Source organism: Chiroxiphia lanceolata, chromosome 19 (genome assembly GCF_009829145.1).
Source record: "Chiroxiphia lanceolata isolate bChiLan1 chromosome 19, bChiLan1.pri, whole genome shotgun sequence".
NCBI classification, from domain to species: Eukaryota; Metazoa; Chordata; class Aves; order Passeriformes; family Pipridae; genus Chiroxiphia; species Chiroxiphia lanceolata.
Genome location: NC_045655.1, coordinates 793,390 through 813,410, shown reverse-complemented (window position 1 = coordinate 813,410; position 20,021 = coordinate 793,390). Strand labels below are relative to the sequence as shown.

Genomic DNA, 20,021 nt, shown 5'->3' with positions numbered 1-20,021 from the left:
GGAAGAAGGTGGGAGCTGGAAATAACCCCCTGCTGGGGCTGCACCAAGGGCTCTGCAGCTCTCCAGAGGTTTGGATCCAGCTGTACCGTCACCATCCACCCCCAAACCCTCCCATCTCGGAGTTTGGCTTCATTTCCATTACGTATTTATGATGCCATCTGCCCTGTCTCGCAACCACAGCTCCTGCTAAGCTTTTCTCAAATACCTAGGGAAATGGTCAAATAAGCAAATGACAAGTTTGACAGTGACAGACACTTGAATAGAGATTTTGCTCATTTACCACATGTAAGCAGGAATCATAAATGGAATGCAATGATTGCCTTTAATGTCAAAAAACTACACTTGATATCAAGAATTTTTCAGTGTAAATCAAAATCCAAATGGATTTCCATGCCAAGAAAGCAGCTCAAAAATGCAAATCTAGAACACAGACTCTGCATTGATCTAAATTGGGAGTTTTATGATGTAAATCTGAGGCAATAAAAACAACTAAATCACCAGTGTAGAACATCTATTCCTAAGTTTGCACTGCTGCAGATGGATGAGGACATAAATCCACAGAGTGGACATGCCTCCAAACACAGAAAAGCTGCCTAAGCCCTGCACTACATTCTGGTGCTCTGGATACTACAGCAGCCTGCTTCAGAGAATAGCAGGGCAACCACACAGTGTCTAGTGAAGGCAAAAAGTAGTTAGTGCCAGTCTGTGATTAAGTGCACATCAGAGTTTGCACAGATGGGAGCAGACATGTGCTTCCTCTTACCATTTCATTTTTCAGCTGTGCAATCCGACCTTCTCTCTTCTCTAAGGCTGGGAATGCTGAGCAAAATTGGATATACATTCTCTAAATGCTCAGGACGTGCAAGATGAACTTGTGGGGCTTCATATATGATTTTAAAAAATAATATAAATAGCTAAAGTGGGCTAGATACTCCTCAAACAGTTAAAAGTAGCATTTCCAAACGCATCTTAGTGACTACAGCTCCTGACGACTTGTCCAGGACTCCTCGTCTTGGTTTTAAAAATTTTTAAAAGGCAAGAAGAAAAAAAAGGGGCTGAGGAGGTGGTTGTGCTCCCTGCACTTGAAAGGCACCAATGTGTCAGTCTCACTGCAGATAGTTACTATGCTTGTCACAGCAGTTACTCCAGGGATTAGGAGCACCAAGCAGGATAACAACTCCTCCAAACAGTTGCCCTTTGTCAGAGCTGACTCTGTGGGCCCAGCCTGGCAGGAGACAGGCTCTGGCACCAGACACGGCTGCCGGGCTGGGACGGGGTACCAGGCTGAGAGCTGAGAGCTGAACCTGCACAGGAAGACCCACCAGGGCTAGAGACCCCCACAACCTCCTGGGGACACCACAGACACCTTGAGAAGCTCCCAGACAGGCTGTGTTAGTACCCTGAGCCCTGCTGTTAACACCCAACTGCAGGGAGGCCAAAACTTTTAAAAACAAGCACTTCCTTGAGCATGAAAAAGAAGGACCATTGGGAGAAGCAGAGAAAAGTTGGTGGGTTGTTTCAAACTAAACTGGAAGTCATCAGACATGAAGCAAGGTCAGAAAGCTGCTGTACGTAGCTACATATATCCACTTTTCTTCAGCTTGTTGAGAGCTCTGCAGGACTCAAAGCAGCCCAAAAGTTGACATATTCAATGTTACAGCTGACATGAATAAAATCTGCAGAGGCAAAAAGATCCAAGCAAACCGTTGTGCCTCCCAAGCCAGCCTGCTGCTGGATTCTGCTCAGAAGTCTCTCTTAAAGCTCTTACTTACACTACAGTTAATGAGAATATATTCTACTTCTCTACAAGTTTGGTAAAAAAGCTGCTCAACACATGGCATTTAAAAACAGACTTATGGTCCATCAGCCAAAGCTGAAGTGTAAATCCTAACAAAAAAGCTTCCAGGCAAACCCCAGGGTGTGAACGATACTGCGCACTGTCCATAACTTCAGACTACAAACATGCCTTAGGACTGGGGCTGACAGTCCCTACCAAGACTTTCCAACAGCCTGGAGAAGTCCTGGAGAACTGTGATGCTTCTATCTCAATGCCTGTGTCACTTCTAACACAGTTTTCAGATCCTGCAGGCTGTTGCTAACACAGTATCAACCCTAGTTTAACTTTCACTGGAGAAAGTCTCCAGAAGAAATGTTTTTCTTTTTTTTTTCTGAGGGCTGGAAATGTTGGTGCTCTCACAAATCTCTTAGATTCTCAAGAAAAGAAATTTTTGCTTCTGATAAGCAAAGAGCATCCTTGCAAGAGGGATAGAACCAATTTGGGTTTGCTTTGATCCATGTAAGCTATCCTGAGGTTTTGCTATATTCAACAGCAGATTCTTAGACATAAAGAAGAGATACAGAAAATGTGGCAAAGGAAGAAAATAGTTTTCCACCTCTGACTTACTCAGACTAAAGCAAAGCAAACTTGCTCCCTTTCCTTGTGACCAAGAGGTTGAAATTCTCCCTAGCACTGCCCTTGCTTTTTATGCTTCTCCAAAACTTTAAAATAAGATAATAACAAGATGTGGAGTTGCACAGCCCTTCCACAGCCCCCATGTCTCAGCCCAGCACATGTTCAAGGCTGCAAAGAATCTCCCTGACTTCAACAGAGCTTGGCTGAGGCTTTTAAAATGTCAACATTTTGTATTAAGCTCCCCTAATAAAGTACTGAGTTACAAAGAATTTTGAATAACTCTGCTCTTGACACGGAGGAGACCTTTCCTCTCATCGTGGTGGACCCTGCGCTGAATTTCACTGGGCACATTGATCTTAAACTCACTCTGCAGTGCTGGCTCATGGGCGAGGCAGCACAGTCACTGTGCCACGGCCGGGAGCTCAAGGCTTACGCTGCATTCGAGAATTTCAGGATAATACTGGAAAATCCTGAGCTAATTAATTAAACAACCCTTCTGAAACGCTGACTCTCTTTCTGAACCATTCCCTCTCCTGGGCCATGGGCAGCTCCTTGAGAGAGAACAACAAACAAAAGCATGAGCACAGCCATAAGAACCAACAAAAGGACTCGAACACACTATAAACAGTTTGCAAAATGATACTGAGATGCAAAATCATTATTATTACACAGCAATCACCTAACAGAATGACACTATTTCTGAGACAATTCCATGACTTTAGGAGATGCCATTTTTGCAGGATGGAAAGATTTGACAATGGCTAACAGACAGGGAAGCTTACTGTAGCCTGCTGGACAGTTTCTGGATGAGGTCCGCTTCTCTCCTTTTGAAACTGAACGGGACAATGTGATTACTACCCAGGGTTGCTTGTGTGTCACTTCAGCCAGGAAAAGTTGTGGAAATGACAGGAAAACATGGTGCTGTTATCACACGACACAATAACATACAACACAATACTCAGCTTGCCACTGCCCTCTGAGCACTTGGCATCACAAAATAATGAGCTGTACCATTTTTCTTCCAATGCTCACCTAAGCAACCTCCCCTTCTACGGAGCAAAGCAGCACCTGATGATTTGAATTCATTTTAACATTTTAAGTCATAAGCAATTTGTTTCTTTACAGGAATGGCAATTATCGTTTCCAATTGTATTATTACTGTGATTAGAAACATGCATTAGCTTATTAGCCAAATACCTGTATGTTAGTGACATGCTGCTTCCTCGAGGCACATTGACCACCTCTGCTCTGCATTTCTTGAACTCTCTAAAGCAGAACTTGTTAACAATTATTTTTCTTAAAAAAAAAAGGGGGGGGAGGGAAATCGAGCTTCCATCCTGAATCCACCAATCTAGGACTGGTGGTCTCTCCCAGGAGGGCTTGCCATTCATCAGATCCCCTCTCCCAAATAAGTCTGGATGACTTGAACAACTACATCCTTACTTATTCCCCCCGGAGCCCAACAACTGACAAGGTTAATCACCATTCTGCACTATGGGACTTCTCTAGGAACAATAACTGGGTTCTGGATCTCTTAGTCCCTCAAGTTCTGGAAATCTTTCCCAACATGAGGACCTGTTACCTCAGAGCACTTCAAGGAGCTCAGGAGAGATGGGTTTCTGCTAAGCCCTGTGTGCAGAGCAAGCCCTGGAGCATTTGTACCAATGACCACTGACCACTGCAGCTGTGGACAGTCAGTCACAGGAAACCAGGGGCTACACCCAGTTCCTGGTGGGAACCACCTGAGAGGGGGGCAGATTCCAAGCACTGCTAATTCAACTACAAGAAATAGTTTGGCTTCAAATCCTCTTAACAAGTGATTTTTCTAATATAAACTTCCATAGGTCACAAAATTCCAATCCTAGTCAGGGAAAATCCAACATTTCCTTTGGGATTTATTTTCTACTTGGAATTTAAAAAAAAACACAGCCCAACAAAATCCCACAAACTTTGGGTTGCATCACAGCCCAAAATAACCTGAAATTCAGAGCCAAGAATGGACCTGGCCACGTATTTCTTTCTGTGGCAGACAAGGACAGATGGGAGACACAGAAACCACCCGACTGCAAGACGGAGATCACTTTTTCAGAGACACTGCCATCTTCAACATGGTGACCGAAAGAGAGCTCATGAAAAGACCAAGTAGACCAAATTTGAGTTGTATTTTTAAAGTGTCCCTTCTCTAAGACATAAGACTCATGCAGGCCAGAGAAAGCAGTTATCTAGGGAAGGGTCCCAGGCTCCAGTAGCGTGGTGAGATTTTCCATGTTGGTCTCCTCTGAGATAGCTGGGTGGGACACAGTGCTCTCCATCGACCCTCCAGAGCGAGAGGTGCTTTGCTGTAAGCTCTGTGAGGATGTTTACAGAAAACTAAGGGTGCTGAGAGGAGTTAGGCCAATGTTCTCACGGAAGCTTCTTTCTCATCTTTCACTGGTGTGAAAGAACATTAGAGAGAAAACAACCCAAGCTCCATTATAGCGAAGCCCCCGTGGCTCCTCAGAGAGGAGAACCATCTTTACACTGCTGGAGCAAGAGATACCAGGAACAACCAATTCCAACTGATCCACACTTGTCTCTGCAAAGGCATCAGTTGTGCCGAGCACGAAGGACCAATTGCTCCTCTGTATTTATTCCAAGCTTATCTTAGAAAGGAGGGAATTAAAACAAGCTCACCAAAGAAGACTGTTCAAGGTCATCATAATCCAATGCAGACCGGCTTGGCCATTTAGGTTTAGGTTAGATAATTGGAAAATTACCCTCTTCCCCCAGAGGGTTCTTGGGCACTGAACAGGCTCCCCAGGGCAGTGGGCACAGCACCAAGGCTGACAGAGCTCCAGGAGTGTTTGGACAACACTATCAGGGACATGGTGGGATTGTTGGGGTGCCCTGTGCAGAGCCAGGAGTGGGACTGGATGATCCTGATAGGTCCCTTCCAACTCTGTATATTCTATGATTCTCAGCTCTTTCTTTACTGAGGTCTCCCAAAATGGATGTTCTTGCCTCATATCATGAAGGCCTCTCCAAGAATCTCAAGGATGATGTCTATGGTTTTCACAGACAGAATACACCACAAACCCAGATAATTTAAGTCCTTTTCAGAAGTCTGTTCCTCAAACAAGCAGAATAGCAAAAACAATTCAGCCTTGCAGGCCAAGTCCTGTGTCCATCACATTCCATCCAGGTCACCACAATGTCCTTTCCATGAGCCCTCTGTAGAGCAGCTGATTTTCCTGGGTGCATCCTGTCCACTCAGGCCAGATGTCCTCCATAGCACACGCTGAAAGTCGCTCATTTGTGCAAAGGATGAGAACAGAAGTTGTCAACAATGACCTGTGGGGTCAAAGCAGTCTCTGAGTCTGTAGACTATCCTCTCTTTATTTTCCATTCCTCACTGTGTACAGAAGACAAAAGCAGTGACTGATTCCTTCAGTTTGAACCCACAAAGCAGAAGAGGTGGCTCACTTCTCCAAAGCCAGGGAAAACACAAGATATTTTACTATGAGTTGGTGATTAAAGTCCAAAGAGATAAAGGAAGTGCTTCTGCTCTGATGAAACACAGTGAGGTCCCAAATACAAGTACAGAGTAGCAATGGGCAGTTTATTCCTAGAGCTGGCAATGGCAGCCGTTTGTTGAGGTTTCCTGCAGGAATGTGGTTTGCAAGGTTCACATCTGGACCCAGAGGGTTCGAGTCCAATCACAGATACGAATTGTGGTGGTCCATACATAAAATCCTTTCTGATATTCTGTATGCCACATAATCAAAAAAAAAAAGTCTGTGCCTGACACAGATTAACTGGAGTCCAACAGTCACAGTGACAGCCCTTCAGGGTCAGAACCCAGCTCCACCACCTGCACAACACAGCAGAGACACACAGGCACCAAGCTCAGCCCCACGCTTAAGCCATGTCCTACTTTGCTACTTATAAGTAATTACTGAACAATACATTTATCCAAAAAAAGGGTAGAGACCAAACCTCTGTGTGCATACAGATATATTTATACACATATATTCAGAGATGTTAAATATAATTATCTGCTTCATCCCATTTTCTTCTCCAAACACCAGCAGGTTTTGCGTATGAAGTCAGCAGTTCCTGAATTTGCCCAAGGAGGAGGAGGAAACACTGGGATATGGGCTCTCTTCAGCCTCAGGGCTTCATCCATGTCCCAGGACACCAGTCCCTAAGACACACAGGATGGGAGGGTAGGACATCTATTGCTCCATTGATCTTGGATTGAAAAAAAAGCTCAGAAAGCAGATTTATGGGGTAGAAGAAGAAAAACTACAGACCAGCAAGAGGGCAGTCCATGCTCTCAGATGGCTTATAAAGATGAGCAACAGCATCTCTGCTTCCTGGATACATTTTAGTGGCAATCAGTTCTGTCTGATGGGTTTTCAGAGCTTGGCTTACGAACTGGTAAGCTCAGAGACAGGGATGCTCAGTGTTCCCTCTTAGGCAGGACAGCTCAAAGGATCCCTGGGGCACCCAGGGATGCAGGAGGAAACACAGGAGGTGCCATGAGATCATTTTGATCAAAAAGCTCAAGTCCCAAAAGCTCATGGTAGGAGGGAGGAAGGGAGAAATTTTGGCAACTTCCAGTTGCCAAATGGAATTCTGGATTCTCACCTGTACTTAATCATGAAAACTTACTGGTGAATGTAGACAATCAGACCATTTGAAGGCTCAGAGATGGCAACATATCTCACCTTCTCCACGAAGTACGAAATGCAAGTTTTAGAATAGCTTACAGAATTTACCAAATAAAATGGTAAAGGACAGATAAATGGGTCTTACAATACTCTGAAAATACATCAACAGATTCAGACGTTATTGAAAAGTCAAAATGAATGGAGCTGTGGTCTTCCACTTTCTCACCAACCTTCCAGAGAAGCCTGGGGTATTTTGGTGTCCTGAATGCCTTGAAAGTCCCCCCAGACCAAGACTTACAACCAGTTTGCATCTGAGCATGTACATAGCTGTCCTTGCTAGAGGATGCAGCACCTCAAAAGAAAAGAAAGGAAAGAGAGAAAATTTTGCTTCTGTTACACAACAGTATGAAGGGAAGAGCTGATACCAGCTCTGAAACTATTCGACCTACTTTCCCTGGTCCCAGACAAGCACTGCAGCAGTTACACCATGGGGGGAGTGATACAGCTATACCAGGCCCAGGCACGTCCTCCAGTGTGTGAGGAGGAGCTGCAGCTCAGGAGTGCCCGGGGTCTGCTCACAGGACCAGGACAGCTCTGCTCCTGCCACATCCAGAGCTCCCCTGGAACCGTCAGGACACAACCCATGGAATTACATAAACTCAAAATTCTTAAACCACACCAAACCCTCTGCAGCCCAAACCCCTGAACTGCTTTCAAACAAAGGCAGCATCATCCCCCATCTCAGACACAGCAAGGCCACTGGGGGAAGTTCCAACTCTCCAGGGTCAGGATGACAGACTTTCCTAAATCATCTTCCTCAGCAGAGCACAGAATGTATTATCAAAGCACTGACCTCACGTTCAGGTTTATAAACCTGGGCTTTTGGAACCAAACTGACTAACCAAGAAAAATGGTCAACCCCTGGCTCTCCTCCAGGTTCTGGAGCATGACAGGTATCCCCAAAGCAGCAACTTAGTCCTGCACAGGCTGCAGACACCAGGCTTTTGCCAGGAGCATGGATGGAGTCAAGGATGGTTCCTCTTATGTGTCTCAGGGAAGGATCTGGCCAACCACGGGTCACCCATGGAGCCACATTACCAGATAAAGAGGAGGCAACACAGCTCACCAAAAGCCAGGCATGGCAAGGAAAGTTTATAGGACACTTCTAACCAAGGGAGACATCCCCAGCTTTGCTCTTCTGTCCAGCCTCTCTGTCCCATCAGGTAGCCACACTGATGCAGACTTCATGGTGAATGAAGTCAATTTCAGTTTGAAAATTAACATTTCCACCTCATTGCTCTACGCTTCCCATTTTCACCAATCCAGAATGCTTCACCTCCCTTCACATCATTCAACTCAGTAGAAAAATCTAGTAGTCAACTCAAAATCACTGCTCTTCAGGGACTCACCCCAGACACCACCTTAGTGTCTCTGGAAGACTGGAGACAACACTGCTAAAAATATACCTTCACAGGTAACACAGCTCTGCCACTCCCCAGCCACATTCCCTTGCCACAACGTGCCCCGAGGAAGCAGCACCAAGACCAAGTCACCAGCCCCTGAATAGGGAGGTGCAGCAGGGCCGTGCTTGGTGTGTCACACACCCATGTGCCAGTGCAGCGGCCAAGGACAGCTTGGCCCACAGGGACGGGGGGCCCCAGGTGGCTCTGGACAGGTGCAGAAGCCTCCAGCCTATCCCACCCTGGATAACCCCCCTGCCACCACAGCTCCCAGCTGCTGTCCCTGCCTGGGCAGGACAGGTCAGGTCTCAGCGCTTTGGAAGGTGACTGACTGGAAGGTGACTGAAGGGAGGGTCAAGGCTGAGAGGTCCCAATGCAGCTCCCAAACAAGCAGCTCTGCCCATGGCTGTGTGTGCAGTGAGAACCACGACAGCAGCTCTCAACGTGCCAGCGGTGGGACAGGTCACACAGACCACCAGGCATCCCTGTTAACTCCCTGCCCTGTCACAAACTGCTGGCCTAACCTTCACCTCTTCCAAATGACAGCATGTCCCAGCTTCCCAGCTGCAGAACGGGGAACAGAGATTTGTGCAACCATTTAGGATTACAAAGCTAAATCATTCAGCATGGGTGAAGCACTCGGAACCCATGGGAGTCAGGTCATACATAACATCAGGCTGGATTTGATTTAGACACCCAAGGGTACGTGATTAGATTCCAGAAGTTCTGGGGAGCCCAGGTCCCAGCAGTGTGGCAGGAAGGTAGGTGCTCAGCACCCTTGAAAAATCCATGTGAATTAGCTGAATGGAGACACATGAGGTCCAAATTTTGGTTCCAGATATGGAAGGCCTAAAGCCAGAAGCAGAGCACCGAGATATCAAACCCTCACAAAAGAAAAGAACAGTCCTACCAGGGCAGTGAAGCTCTAAAGGATGTGGAAACTGATAGAGAAATTTATTTTGGAAGCAGCAGACAGCAAAAAGCTCCTCTGCAGAGAGGATATGCACCTAAGAAACACCGAAACTTACAAAAGTTTAAAGAAAAAAAAAAAAAAAAAGACCTTAATGCAGCACATTGAAATCTCACACTGACTCTGGCAGCACCTTCTCTGATGAGGTGATCTCCTGGAAGCCTGAGATATGGAATTTGGGTATTTTACAGGCCACATCACCTCTTTGTCCTCTAGGCCTCAGAGATTAAGGCCAAACAAATTTGTAAACTTTGGGGGGAAAAAAAAAAAAAAGGTAAATACAAGGAAAAGTTCATAAATTGTCAAAAATGCTCCTGAAAAAAACGCAGAAGAAACATTGTTCCAGCACTGAACCAACATGATGCTTGTATGAAAAATGAAAGCCTGGTTACCACAGGCTCCTTCAAACACTGAAATGTCTTTGCTAAGCCCTTGGAGGTTCCATTCTACTTGTGCTGACTTGAAAATACAGCTGATTACATTCAGAGACTGCAACTTTCAGGAAATGTGACAGATCAGTCACAGAAAAAAATCAAATTCTTGGTACTTTTGACCCTGAATCCTGCCTCCAAGGCTTCCAGTCAGCACCCTCTGCCATGGGAAGGCAGCACGTGGTAGAGAGGTAACAGAAATCAGTGACAACAAAGATGTGAAATGACAGTGATAGAAATGGGGAAGAGACAGGAAATATTTACAGGAAAATTCACACTAGTAATTGTGAACATGCCAATTTAGGATATTCCACTTTGAGGTTTAGCATTCATTTACAAAAATGGTAGAAACTCTCTCAGGTTACTTTCTAAAGAACTCTGCCAGCTGCAGGCAGAGCAATAAACACATCAGAGAGGCTTTGGTACAGCCAGAAAAAAAACCTTTCCAGGATTAACAACAGTCCTTGAACTATCTAGAAAAAAGGAAGCAGCAGAGTCTGATGTGCAATTAGACCCCACTGGCTTTTGAGGAACCCAGCCCTGACGATTCACTAAAACGTCCAACACATTCCTAAAGCAGCTCCCTGGAGAGTGTGTGTCACTCTCCCAGGTGTCACAAGGAGAAGGTCCACACAGGGCACCTCTGGAAGCTTTGGTCCTAGTGAATCCATGAAGACACTCACATGGTATAGGGAGGCTGTGGAGTTCAACTGGACACCGGACACTTCAAACACCAAGTCTGAACATTAGGAGAGGTTATTTCATTTTGTCACCTTCCAGGGTCAACACTTTGGTGATCAGATTTTGAGAGGTGGTACCTCTGACAGTCAAGAGACTTCCCAGGCAGCACACAGACACTCCAGTAGCAACATGCTGTGAACCAGATGCCAAACAACTTCTTTGTGCGTGGTCATTTCTTAGCAGGTGGGTCTAAATCCTCTAAGTCAACATCCAGCCATCACTGCACCAAAAGAAAAACACACTTCCTAGAAAACCAAAAAAACTCATCTACAGCCAACTGAACAACTTGCTTCCAGAGTGATGGGCAGCACAGCCCAGCCAGGCACCCTGCTGTGCCTGCCACAGTCACACTTCCCACATCACTCCTCTGTCAGTGTGATCTGAACCTTCTTTCAGCAAAGGCCACCAGCTGTAAGCAGCTCTGTAAAGCTTCCACAGAGATAACAGAGTAATCTAATTTTGTTTGTGACCTAAATCCTACTTGGACACAGCACAGATGAGATAAAAGGTGTGATACTTTCCAGTCAGTATAATGGATTTGAATTCGAAGAGCTCACCCTAACCATGGCTTGTGTCCTCCAGCCTCTGCAACTTCTGCTGCAGGGAAACCAAAGTTAGTAATTGTTAATCTGGTCTAAGTCAGAAATTCAGCCTGAACTCATGAGAGCCATGGGCTCACCTGGCAGGTCTCCACAGCCTCGACTGCTCCTCAGCCTGCCCAGCATGGCAATCACTCGCTGACTCTGACCAGGCACTGGGACATCAGCCATCAGTAGAACACTTACATCTTCTCTAGACTGCATACTTTCAAGTAGGAATTATATTCCTCAACTACTCTCTGTAATTCAGGCTCTACTCTGCCTTACTCTGTACATGTAAAATTCTGTTTAAAACTGTACCAGACACTGTATGCACTGGCAGGGTCCATGTCATACCTAGACAAAACCTCTTTGCACTTCTAGAGAGGAGTTGGTGGCAGCAGTCCCAGCTGAATCAAATGAGACACAATCTTCATCACATGCAGTCACAGAACAGGAATGGACTTCCCTTCCTCGATTCCTGCTGCTCCCCACATCTTCCTGGGGCTTTGCTCACCTACCCCATAGGATCTGTACAGGAAAGCAACTCACAGCATCTTTTAGCTGGAATAAGGGATGTCTCAGCCCTCAACATCACCAGGAAGGGAGATTTCAGCGAGCCACAGCCCAAATTCTAGAACTAGAAAGGTACTTCCAGTTTCTAATCTCACTCAAAGTCACACAGAGTCAGCCTCATATTTAAAGGTCACTTCAAAAAGCCCGATTATAACACATTCTAATTCAGAAAGTACTCAGGGCAAACCCCTTGCAGCACTGGAGATGTGAGGGCTCCTGTCCCTGGCTCCAGGCTGAGCAGCTGCAGCCTTGCTCATCTCCTCCTTCCTTGATTTCTTGGTCATCTGTGACAAAGGTGACCTCCTTCAAGACATCCTGACACAGCTGGTGGTGGATGTCCTGGGAACAATGAAGAAGGAAGGTGTCCTGGGCAGAGGCTCGGGGTGACATGGGCTGGATGGGGATGGGACAGGAGCAGTGAGGCCAAGCCACCCACTGCAGCCTTCACCAGCTCTCAGCTCCAAAGCCCCCATGGAGATGGTCCAGCAAAGCTCAGAGGTCCTGATCGCTCCCCAGCTCCTCCTGTTCCTGCATATGGTCTCAATTTTTCCATGCTGCTCTGAATCCTGCCCTGGCTCCCACCTCCTGTTCTCCCACAGCTGCACACTCATACAAGCCTGGAGGGATAAAGCCCCAACCTGGACCCAAACCATAACACCTGGCTCAAAACCTCCACAGGTGGGAAGGAAAAGACAACGAGGGGCAGGCAAAAGATTTGGGAACCCATGTCTCAACCTTCTACATCCAGTTGTGTAACCTATACTGTCTCCTCCTGGACACAGTATTCCAGGGCACAGCCTATGTATCAGCTGAAAGCCTCTACCCATGACAGCAATGAAGCTCTGAGAACAGTCTCCAGGCAGAAGCACAGTGGGAGTAGAGGGTCTCCGTGCCATGGGAGACAAGGCATTTGGGAAGCATTGAACAGAGTGCTAATAATGCCATGTTTTGCAATTGAGATTCCATGGCCTTGAAATCATTCCTCCAGGTAACGTGCCATGAAAACCAAGGAACTAGTATGAATGAACGGAGTCAGAAATCCCACACAAATCACCTGGGAAGCCTCCCTGTGGAAACCCCATCGAGTCCCCTCCAGCCTGTATGTGCCTCCCCCCTGCTCACTGGAGCTAAACTCCACCCCCGGTTTACAGCAATTCCCAAAATTTTTTCCATCACACTTCCAAACTGTTTTTCCAAAACCCCTGAATATCTCCCAGATCCACAAACAAATGGTCAAAAGAAAGCTGAACTCACACCTTGGGAGGGTATGTGGGGTCCATACCCATTTTATCCAGGTATGGAGCCTCGGCACTGAGAAAGAGCACAGCTACACCCTATAGCCTGAAATTTGGAAGGCCACCTGTGGCATGATGTGCCTCCCCTCCTTCACAGCCATGTCTCTGCTCCAGTTTCCACAGAGGTTTCCTCCCTCCTGATCTACACACTGGCACAAGGAGCCCCATTTGCCCCTTTACTGTCTATATAGTAAGAAACCACACTCTCACCTGAACATCCACCAATCCACCCTGAGCAGTTTCCCAACCAAAATCTGCTAATCAAATGAAATACAGCTAATAGGCGATTCCCATCTCCTGGCAGCTGCAGGTCACCTCTGGCTGCCTCCTCTCATGCCCCAGCCAGAGCTCAGCATAGGCAACAGGACTCTCTGCCCTCCTGGAGGCAGGAGCAACAGGACACCTCCGGATCAGTGGATCCAAGTCATAGAACCCACAGAACCCCAAATTTCATGAGAGAAACTGACCTCTCTGTATCTTCAGATCCACCCATCTGGACCGAGAGGGTCTGCCCAGGGCAAACGCCAGCAGTGGGGAGCCAGCGCTCATTTCGGGAGGGTGCCCAGGCCACCCCACTTCACCTGAGGAGAAGTGACTTGGCAAACAGAAACACACTTTGCACTGGGAACACATCTGGGCAAGGAGGTCTGGAATACCCAGTTCAAATCCAAAGTCTAGAAACTGAGGAAAAAAACATTCCAGCATCTCTGAGAAGAAGGAAGGAGATGGAGATGCACCAGCTGCGAGACAAACACTTGACAGAAGAGTGCAACCAGAAGATGTCAACACTGCTTTTGAGGAACAGCATCCACTACAGACACACAAAGGACATGAGGACAATTAGCTGTATCCAAACTCAGCCAGCCTCACCACCGAGAAAGCGATCCAACAAACAGCATCCAGCTCTTTCAAACAGAAATGGCCACTACAGCTCAGAACATCCCAAGAAAGCTTTGGCACAGACACATCACCATCAATTTTGGCCACTCGAAAACTATCATATCCAACCCAAACACTTCCAAGCCCTCAGAACCAATAGCACCATTAACCAGCCCAGAATCCAACCCCTGCCAACAACTGCGTCTCCCACAGAGAGAAAGCATCACCTTCTTCCTGGACGGTGTTGACAGTCACTTGCACAAACATGAAACTTAACATGTCGTCGACTAACACTGAAAGCTCTTCCGTGCTAGACAGGAGCCACTGTGACTTCCAGTGAATCCAAGACAGAAATCCACACAGATAAACACAGAAAAGTCAAATCCCTATAGATGGTTGATGGTGGGAACTCACTAGCTAAGTCCTTTATTTAATGGACTAGGGATGTCAGAGAGAGGAAAGAGCCCCAGATGTGGTTTTGCAGAAAATCCTTACGAGGGTTTGACGATGTGATGAGACCCAAAAAGTAAATATCTAAATGTGAACTCTACAACCAGCAAAAATACTCTAGTTCAGAGAGGAAAAGAGAAGGAAAGAGGAGGACTTGCTGGAAAGGTCACTCAGGGTTTTAAAAAGAATCATCTAAAGTACTCTACAAAATTTCTTGATGTTGTAATTACCATCAATAACTCATCAGAAACATACTTTTAACTCAATAATAGCTTGCTTGAAAATCCCCAGCACAAAGAAGCTCCCAGGAACAGAGCCCAGTGGGTAAGTCCTGAGGAAGCAGAAGGCAATGAGCTTCAGGAGAGAGGCAGCAACATGCAGAGCCAAGCAGGAGCAGTCTGTGACAGGGACACCTTGGAGAGCCCAGGCAGCAGAGAGGCTGCAGGTGCAGTTTCTGAGCCTTGACACTGACAGAACTCCTGAGACCTTAAAAAAGAAAAATGTGGGGCATCTTTCTGTGCCTGCTACATCTGCCCCACGGAGCGGCTGCGGTGAGGCATCATCCAGCTGGGTTGGTGGATCTGAGGATACAAAGCTGATCTTTTCCATGCTGGTGTACACTGGTATGTACTACTGCCAGGAACAGCTCTGTGCCACTCTTGCACTCTGACTTCGGATAGGGATATCCTGGAGCTAAGCTGGCTAGAAAAGTCCTCGAGACCTGATCTCTGTGTAACTCCCAAACATATCCCTGTTGGTAAAATGATAATCCTCAACTTTTGTCTATTTTAGTGCTGCAAACAATTCTATCACAGTTATGGCTTTCACAAGTAACACAGAAACAAGAACTTCTAACAAAAGTAATAAGCTGAATAAAGAGATAGGAAAATGACAGTGAATCAGTCTGGAAATTAATTACAGGCATTATCAGCTACAATATCTCAGTTCTGGAAGGCATTAGCTCCAGTGTAAAACAGGAGCTAAATTAAATCCCAATTTAATTTCTTTTTTTAATTCCGGAAAGAAAAATCTTCTACAGTGACTCAAACTGAGAGATTCAAACAACCTACAAATAACTGGAGTAATCAAACTGCATTTAACTAACACTGGGTGTTGGCTAAATAATTTCAAAGTTGTTCCACTAGTTGTGCCATTGGCTTTATACTCACATGTGTGGATTTTGGAAAGGAACTCCAGAAGTATTTAGAGTAAATCTTGCTGTGGACTTGAAAGGTGGATTTGCAAAATTTAACTTCAGCGCTTTGCGTTTACCTGGGAGACAACGAACATAAGTAAACTTTTGTCAGCAACAAAATATTGAGAGCATCTGGAAATAAACAGGAAAAAAATGACATATTGTAAGAAAAGGAAAATGCATTTCAGAACAACATTAGCAAATCACAGCTCATGTCAGGGATATGGGGATGGAGACACACCCCAAGGTGAGTCAGCTCACACTCCAAGGTCTTCCCTGGCTCATTCCAAGGCAGTCACCAAAGAGAGGTGTCCAGAGCACCTCCTGGGACAGGTGGAGCACCTGCATCACCTTCCAGGGTTCCAGCAGCCACAGGGCACCTCCTCACCATGGCCCTGACCATCCTCCACGCACGTCCAAGGGGGCAAAGGGGCCTGACCTGCCCGGCACGGCCTGGGCACACCACCAGACCCAGGGGATGGCACTGCAGAGGGAAAGGACACCTTCTATGTAACACCCCAACCAAGGATGGCTGATGGGCGTCCTGACCTGGAGATAGCCAGGCTTGAGGGAGGCCTGTGAGCTCCTTCTGCAAGGTGGGCTGCCAAGCAGAGAGAAAAATTCAGCCCATCCGAAGGGTAACCAGGTGAGGGAAAGCTTTGCTCTGCAGCCAACTGAGGAAGTGTGGGGAAACAAAATAAACAAACAGGACTGTGGGAGGGGTCCTGATCACTGGACCAGCCACTGGTTCTGTACTTGCCATTGAAGTTGAGATGACCTGCTCAAGCAATAGCAGGATCAGGGGCTACAAAGGCAGCTGTCCTTTCCCAGCACTCCCACTGGGGAGCAGAAGACCCCGTGTTGTCCCCATTTGCCCACAGGAAACCTGCATTCCTCCCCACCAAAACACCTAAGACGGGGCCTCTTCCAGCCCACCTTCCCAGGACCTGGAACTGAACCCCCCTGGCTTCCCACTGCCTGGGTGATGCCTTAACCAGTCACTGCTGCTCATCCCAGGAGGCACTGGCCACCCTAAGCTGGCACAACACCTGGACTTCTCCAACAAGTTCTTTCACCTGCACCTAGAGCAGGTGTCATATTCCTCACCATCCCACAACCCTCCTGGGAAAAAACAAAAGGCACCATTCTGCTCTCCAGCATTCCTGTACCTTGCACAAAGAGGTGTTTTGGGTAACTCCAAGACCATAAAAAAAAGAAGAAAAAAACAAGTCAAAGCACTTAGAGCAATTTCAGGGCACGAGATATTACAAGGATCAGAGAACCACAGAATCATTGAGGTTGAAAAGGACCAATCATTCCCCCAGCACTGCCAAACCCACCACTAAGCTGTGTCCCCAAGTGCCACATCCACATATCTTTTAAATCACTCCAGGGATGGTGACTCCATTGCCCTGGGCAGCCTGTGCCAGGACCCAACAACCCTTTGGGTGAAGGAATCTTTCCTAATATTTAATCTACACCTCCCCTGGCACAACTTGAGGATGTTTCCTCCTCTCCTATTGCTTGTTACTTGGAAGGAGAGACCCACCTTGCTAATAGAATCACAGAACCTTTGAGGATGGAAAGGACCTTAAAGATCACCATGGCAATATACATCTAAAACCAGCCTAATAAACCCAACACACCTCAAAATTAAGCACTCCCTCAAAAGAAATACACCCACCCTGTAGCCTGGCAGGCCAGGAAAGTTTGTGGCCAGCACCCACTCACACCCAGTCAAGGCTTCTCAACACTTGCCACCCCACACCAGCTCAGCTGGGACCGAGTGACAGCTCAGCTTATTGGGGTGAAGTTCTGCCCTGAGGTGTCACTGCAGGAGCCAGGTGCTGCTGGCACTACCCGAGCTCAGCACATGAAGCCCATGGTACAGCTCCAGTCACTCCTCCTTTGATTTCCACAGAGAGATGACCCCTGTTTCCTCTATCAACCTTTTAAATCACTGGTAGATAACTTCAGTTTTAATCCTGCTGCAATACAATAATCCAGAAATACCTGCACACATGTTGCATTTGCTAAAAATCACCAAATCTGTTAGACATAAACACCACACAAGGAACTTGCAAAAAATCCAACAGCGGGAAATGAATTATCCAATGCTTTGCATGAACCACTTAAAAAACACATCCCCATTTTCTGGTGATGATTTACCAGCAGATTTCCATAAGGTTCCATCAGTGATTCTGAGCCTCTCATCACTAAGGATGGTGGGGAAGAGCAAAGGCAAGGATGCCTGACCTGGGTGAGGGGGGCTCAGCACAGAGCTCAACACTGCGATGGGCCCTTCCTGAGCGTGGTACCCAAAAAGAGATGGCACAGCATGGACTAGGCTGCAGCACTACAAGGAGAGGATAAAATACTAGTTGCTAAAAATCCTGAGCACACTGCAACAAGGTAACCATGATTGGCTTGCTCCCGTTAAAAGTACTGATCTCTGATTTGACACGGTTTCAGAATCACAGAATATTCTGAGTTGGAAGGGAGCCACAAGGATCATCAAGTCCAACTCTTAAGTGAACAGCCAGAATAAGGAAAAAGGCCCCTGCTGGTGCTGCAAGCTGGTCTACTTTGGGGTACTTCCCCTCCAGTAGCACCCTCTTATTTTGCTTTGTTGTGTGGGAAAAAAAATAATGAAAGAAATAATGTAGTTTAGCAAATGCAATAATGCCCAAAATACCCATTAACCATCTTGCTTGCCAAACTGACTTCCCAGCATGAGGTTCCACCTTTCAACAATGCATTTTCAAAGCTTTCTTTAATCTTTTCCAAATAAAGATGATTCTTTCCACATGTTTATTACACATAACTTATTCTTCTGAAAAACACCTAGTTGGGGCCGCAGGGTCCCTCTCCCCAGCTCAGAGAAAAGGCCTGGTATCGCTAAGTTCTGCCTGACCTCCATCCCTGCCTCCACTGAGCCATGTAGCATGAGGAATATCTTATTTATGTTACTTACATGCACACAAAGCAAGTCCTCATTTTGTACCAGATGACTGCATCTATACACACAGTACTGTCAGGAGGATAAGCAAGTCTTCTCTCCTGCTTGGACTTGGCCACTCCAAAATCTCCTGGAGTAGGCAGTGCAATGTGGAAGCCAAGGACAGTGAGAGGCAGGCACTGATGGAGCAACAACATGCTGGTTCCAAGAGTGCCAGGTGACAGTAACACTTCACTCTCACTTCAAAGAATCACAGAATCATGGAGTGGTTTGGGTTGAAAAGGACCTTAAAGATCAACTCATTCCAACTTCTGCCATGGGCAGGGACACCTTCCATTTCAGGTTGATCAAAGCCCTGTCCAAGCTAACTCTGAATGACGGGGCATCCACACCTTCCCTGGGCAATCTGTGCCAGTGTCTCACCACTGTCATTGTAAGGATCCCTTCCCAGCTGACGCTCAGTCCGTTGTCAGCCAGCAGCGCACTCTGTGCCTCATGGCTGTCCCCCGAGCCAAGTACACAGCTGAGGGTAGGTCTGCAGCAATGACGAGGAACCAGAGGGCTCCTGGCAGGACCCACTGAGAGTGCAAGACCTGTCACAACACCCCACCATCGCCTGACCGACCTCCCGCACCTCTTCTGACTACTTCCCTGAGGGCACCTCCCTTCTCACACACAGAAAAACCAGATGGAGTTCAGAGTGCCAAGGCTCTGGAGGATGCTGACGCTTATCCCTGCACCCTCGTCTGCGCAGGCATAGGGGTGGTGCTGGGCAGGGACCTGCAGGGAAGGGCCACACAGCCCCTCGCTCGCTGCTCCTGTTATGGCACCACAAACCTGCTCTCAGACCAGGTCCAGGGATTTCTTGCATCATTCTTTCAGTATGTTTCATTCACCCACCCAAACCCCAGGCCTCTGTCAAGGGCAACAATGTCATGTCAAAAGATTTTCCCTTTCTCACACCAACGCTTATACAGCTCAGGAACGCTAGACTTGAAGTGGCCCAACATCAAAATTGGCACAATTAACTACAAATTCTGATCAGAAAAATCTCTTCCCACAGCCTGTTCCTATTCTTGCTACTTGCAAACTTTATACACCAAGTTTCCTCCTGTTTTCACATTGGGACAGAATGTTTTTTATCACAGTTAAACACTGGTCTATTGATTTCTATCTTAGTAGGTTTCTAAGGATAGTTTCAGTTATGTCAATCCACCATCTGGAGCTGGATTTTCTACAAATCCAAAGAATACAGAAGCACATGCTGCCCCTGGGAAGCAAACAGGATGATTTGCTTTTGTTCAGCTGATGAACATGGAACTTGACCAGGGAGAAATGAACATCCTGAGAAATGCCAGGAATTTCCATCTAGCACAGATCACATGGAAACACTTACTGGAAGTGAAACAACACACTCAAATG

The 20,021-nt window shown here is 46.7% G+C and overlaps 1 protein-coding gene across 2 annotated transcripts in view; it reads right to left on the bottom strand.

Annotated features, from left to right (window-relative positions):
* The window catches only part of MAP2K4 (mitogen-activated protein kinase kinase 4), a 60,281-nt gene extending 44,564 nt beyond the window's left edge, over positions 1 to 15,717 (bottom strand). The window contains exons 1-2 of one of the 2 annotated variants that reach the window (XM_032706345.1): positions 3,611 to 3,642; positions 3,196 to 3,291 (exon numbers count right to left, since the gene is read on the bottom strand). In XM_032706345.1, coding sequence (XP_032562236.1) covers positions 3,196 to 3,291; positions 3,611 to 3,627 — 113 coding nt within the window. In that variant the 5' untranslated portion in view covers positions 3,628 to 3,642. Of the gene's footprint in view, positions 1 to 3,195; positions 3,292 to 3,610; positions 3,643 to 15,614 lie in introns of those variants that run through there. The other variant, XM_032706346.1, reaches the window with a different exon arrangement.
* Between the last annotated feature and the right edge of the window lie 4,304 nt (positions 15,718 to 20,021).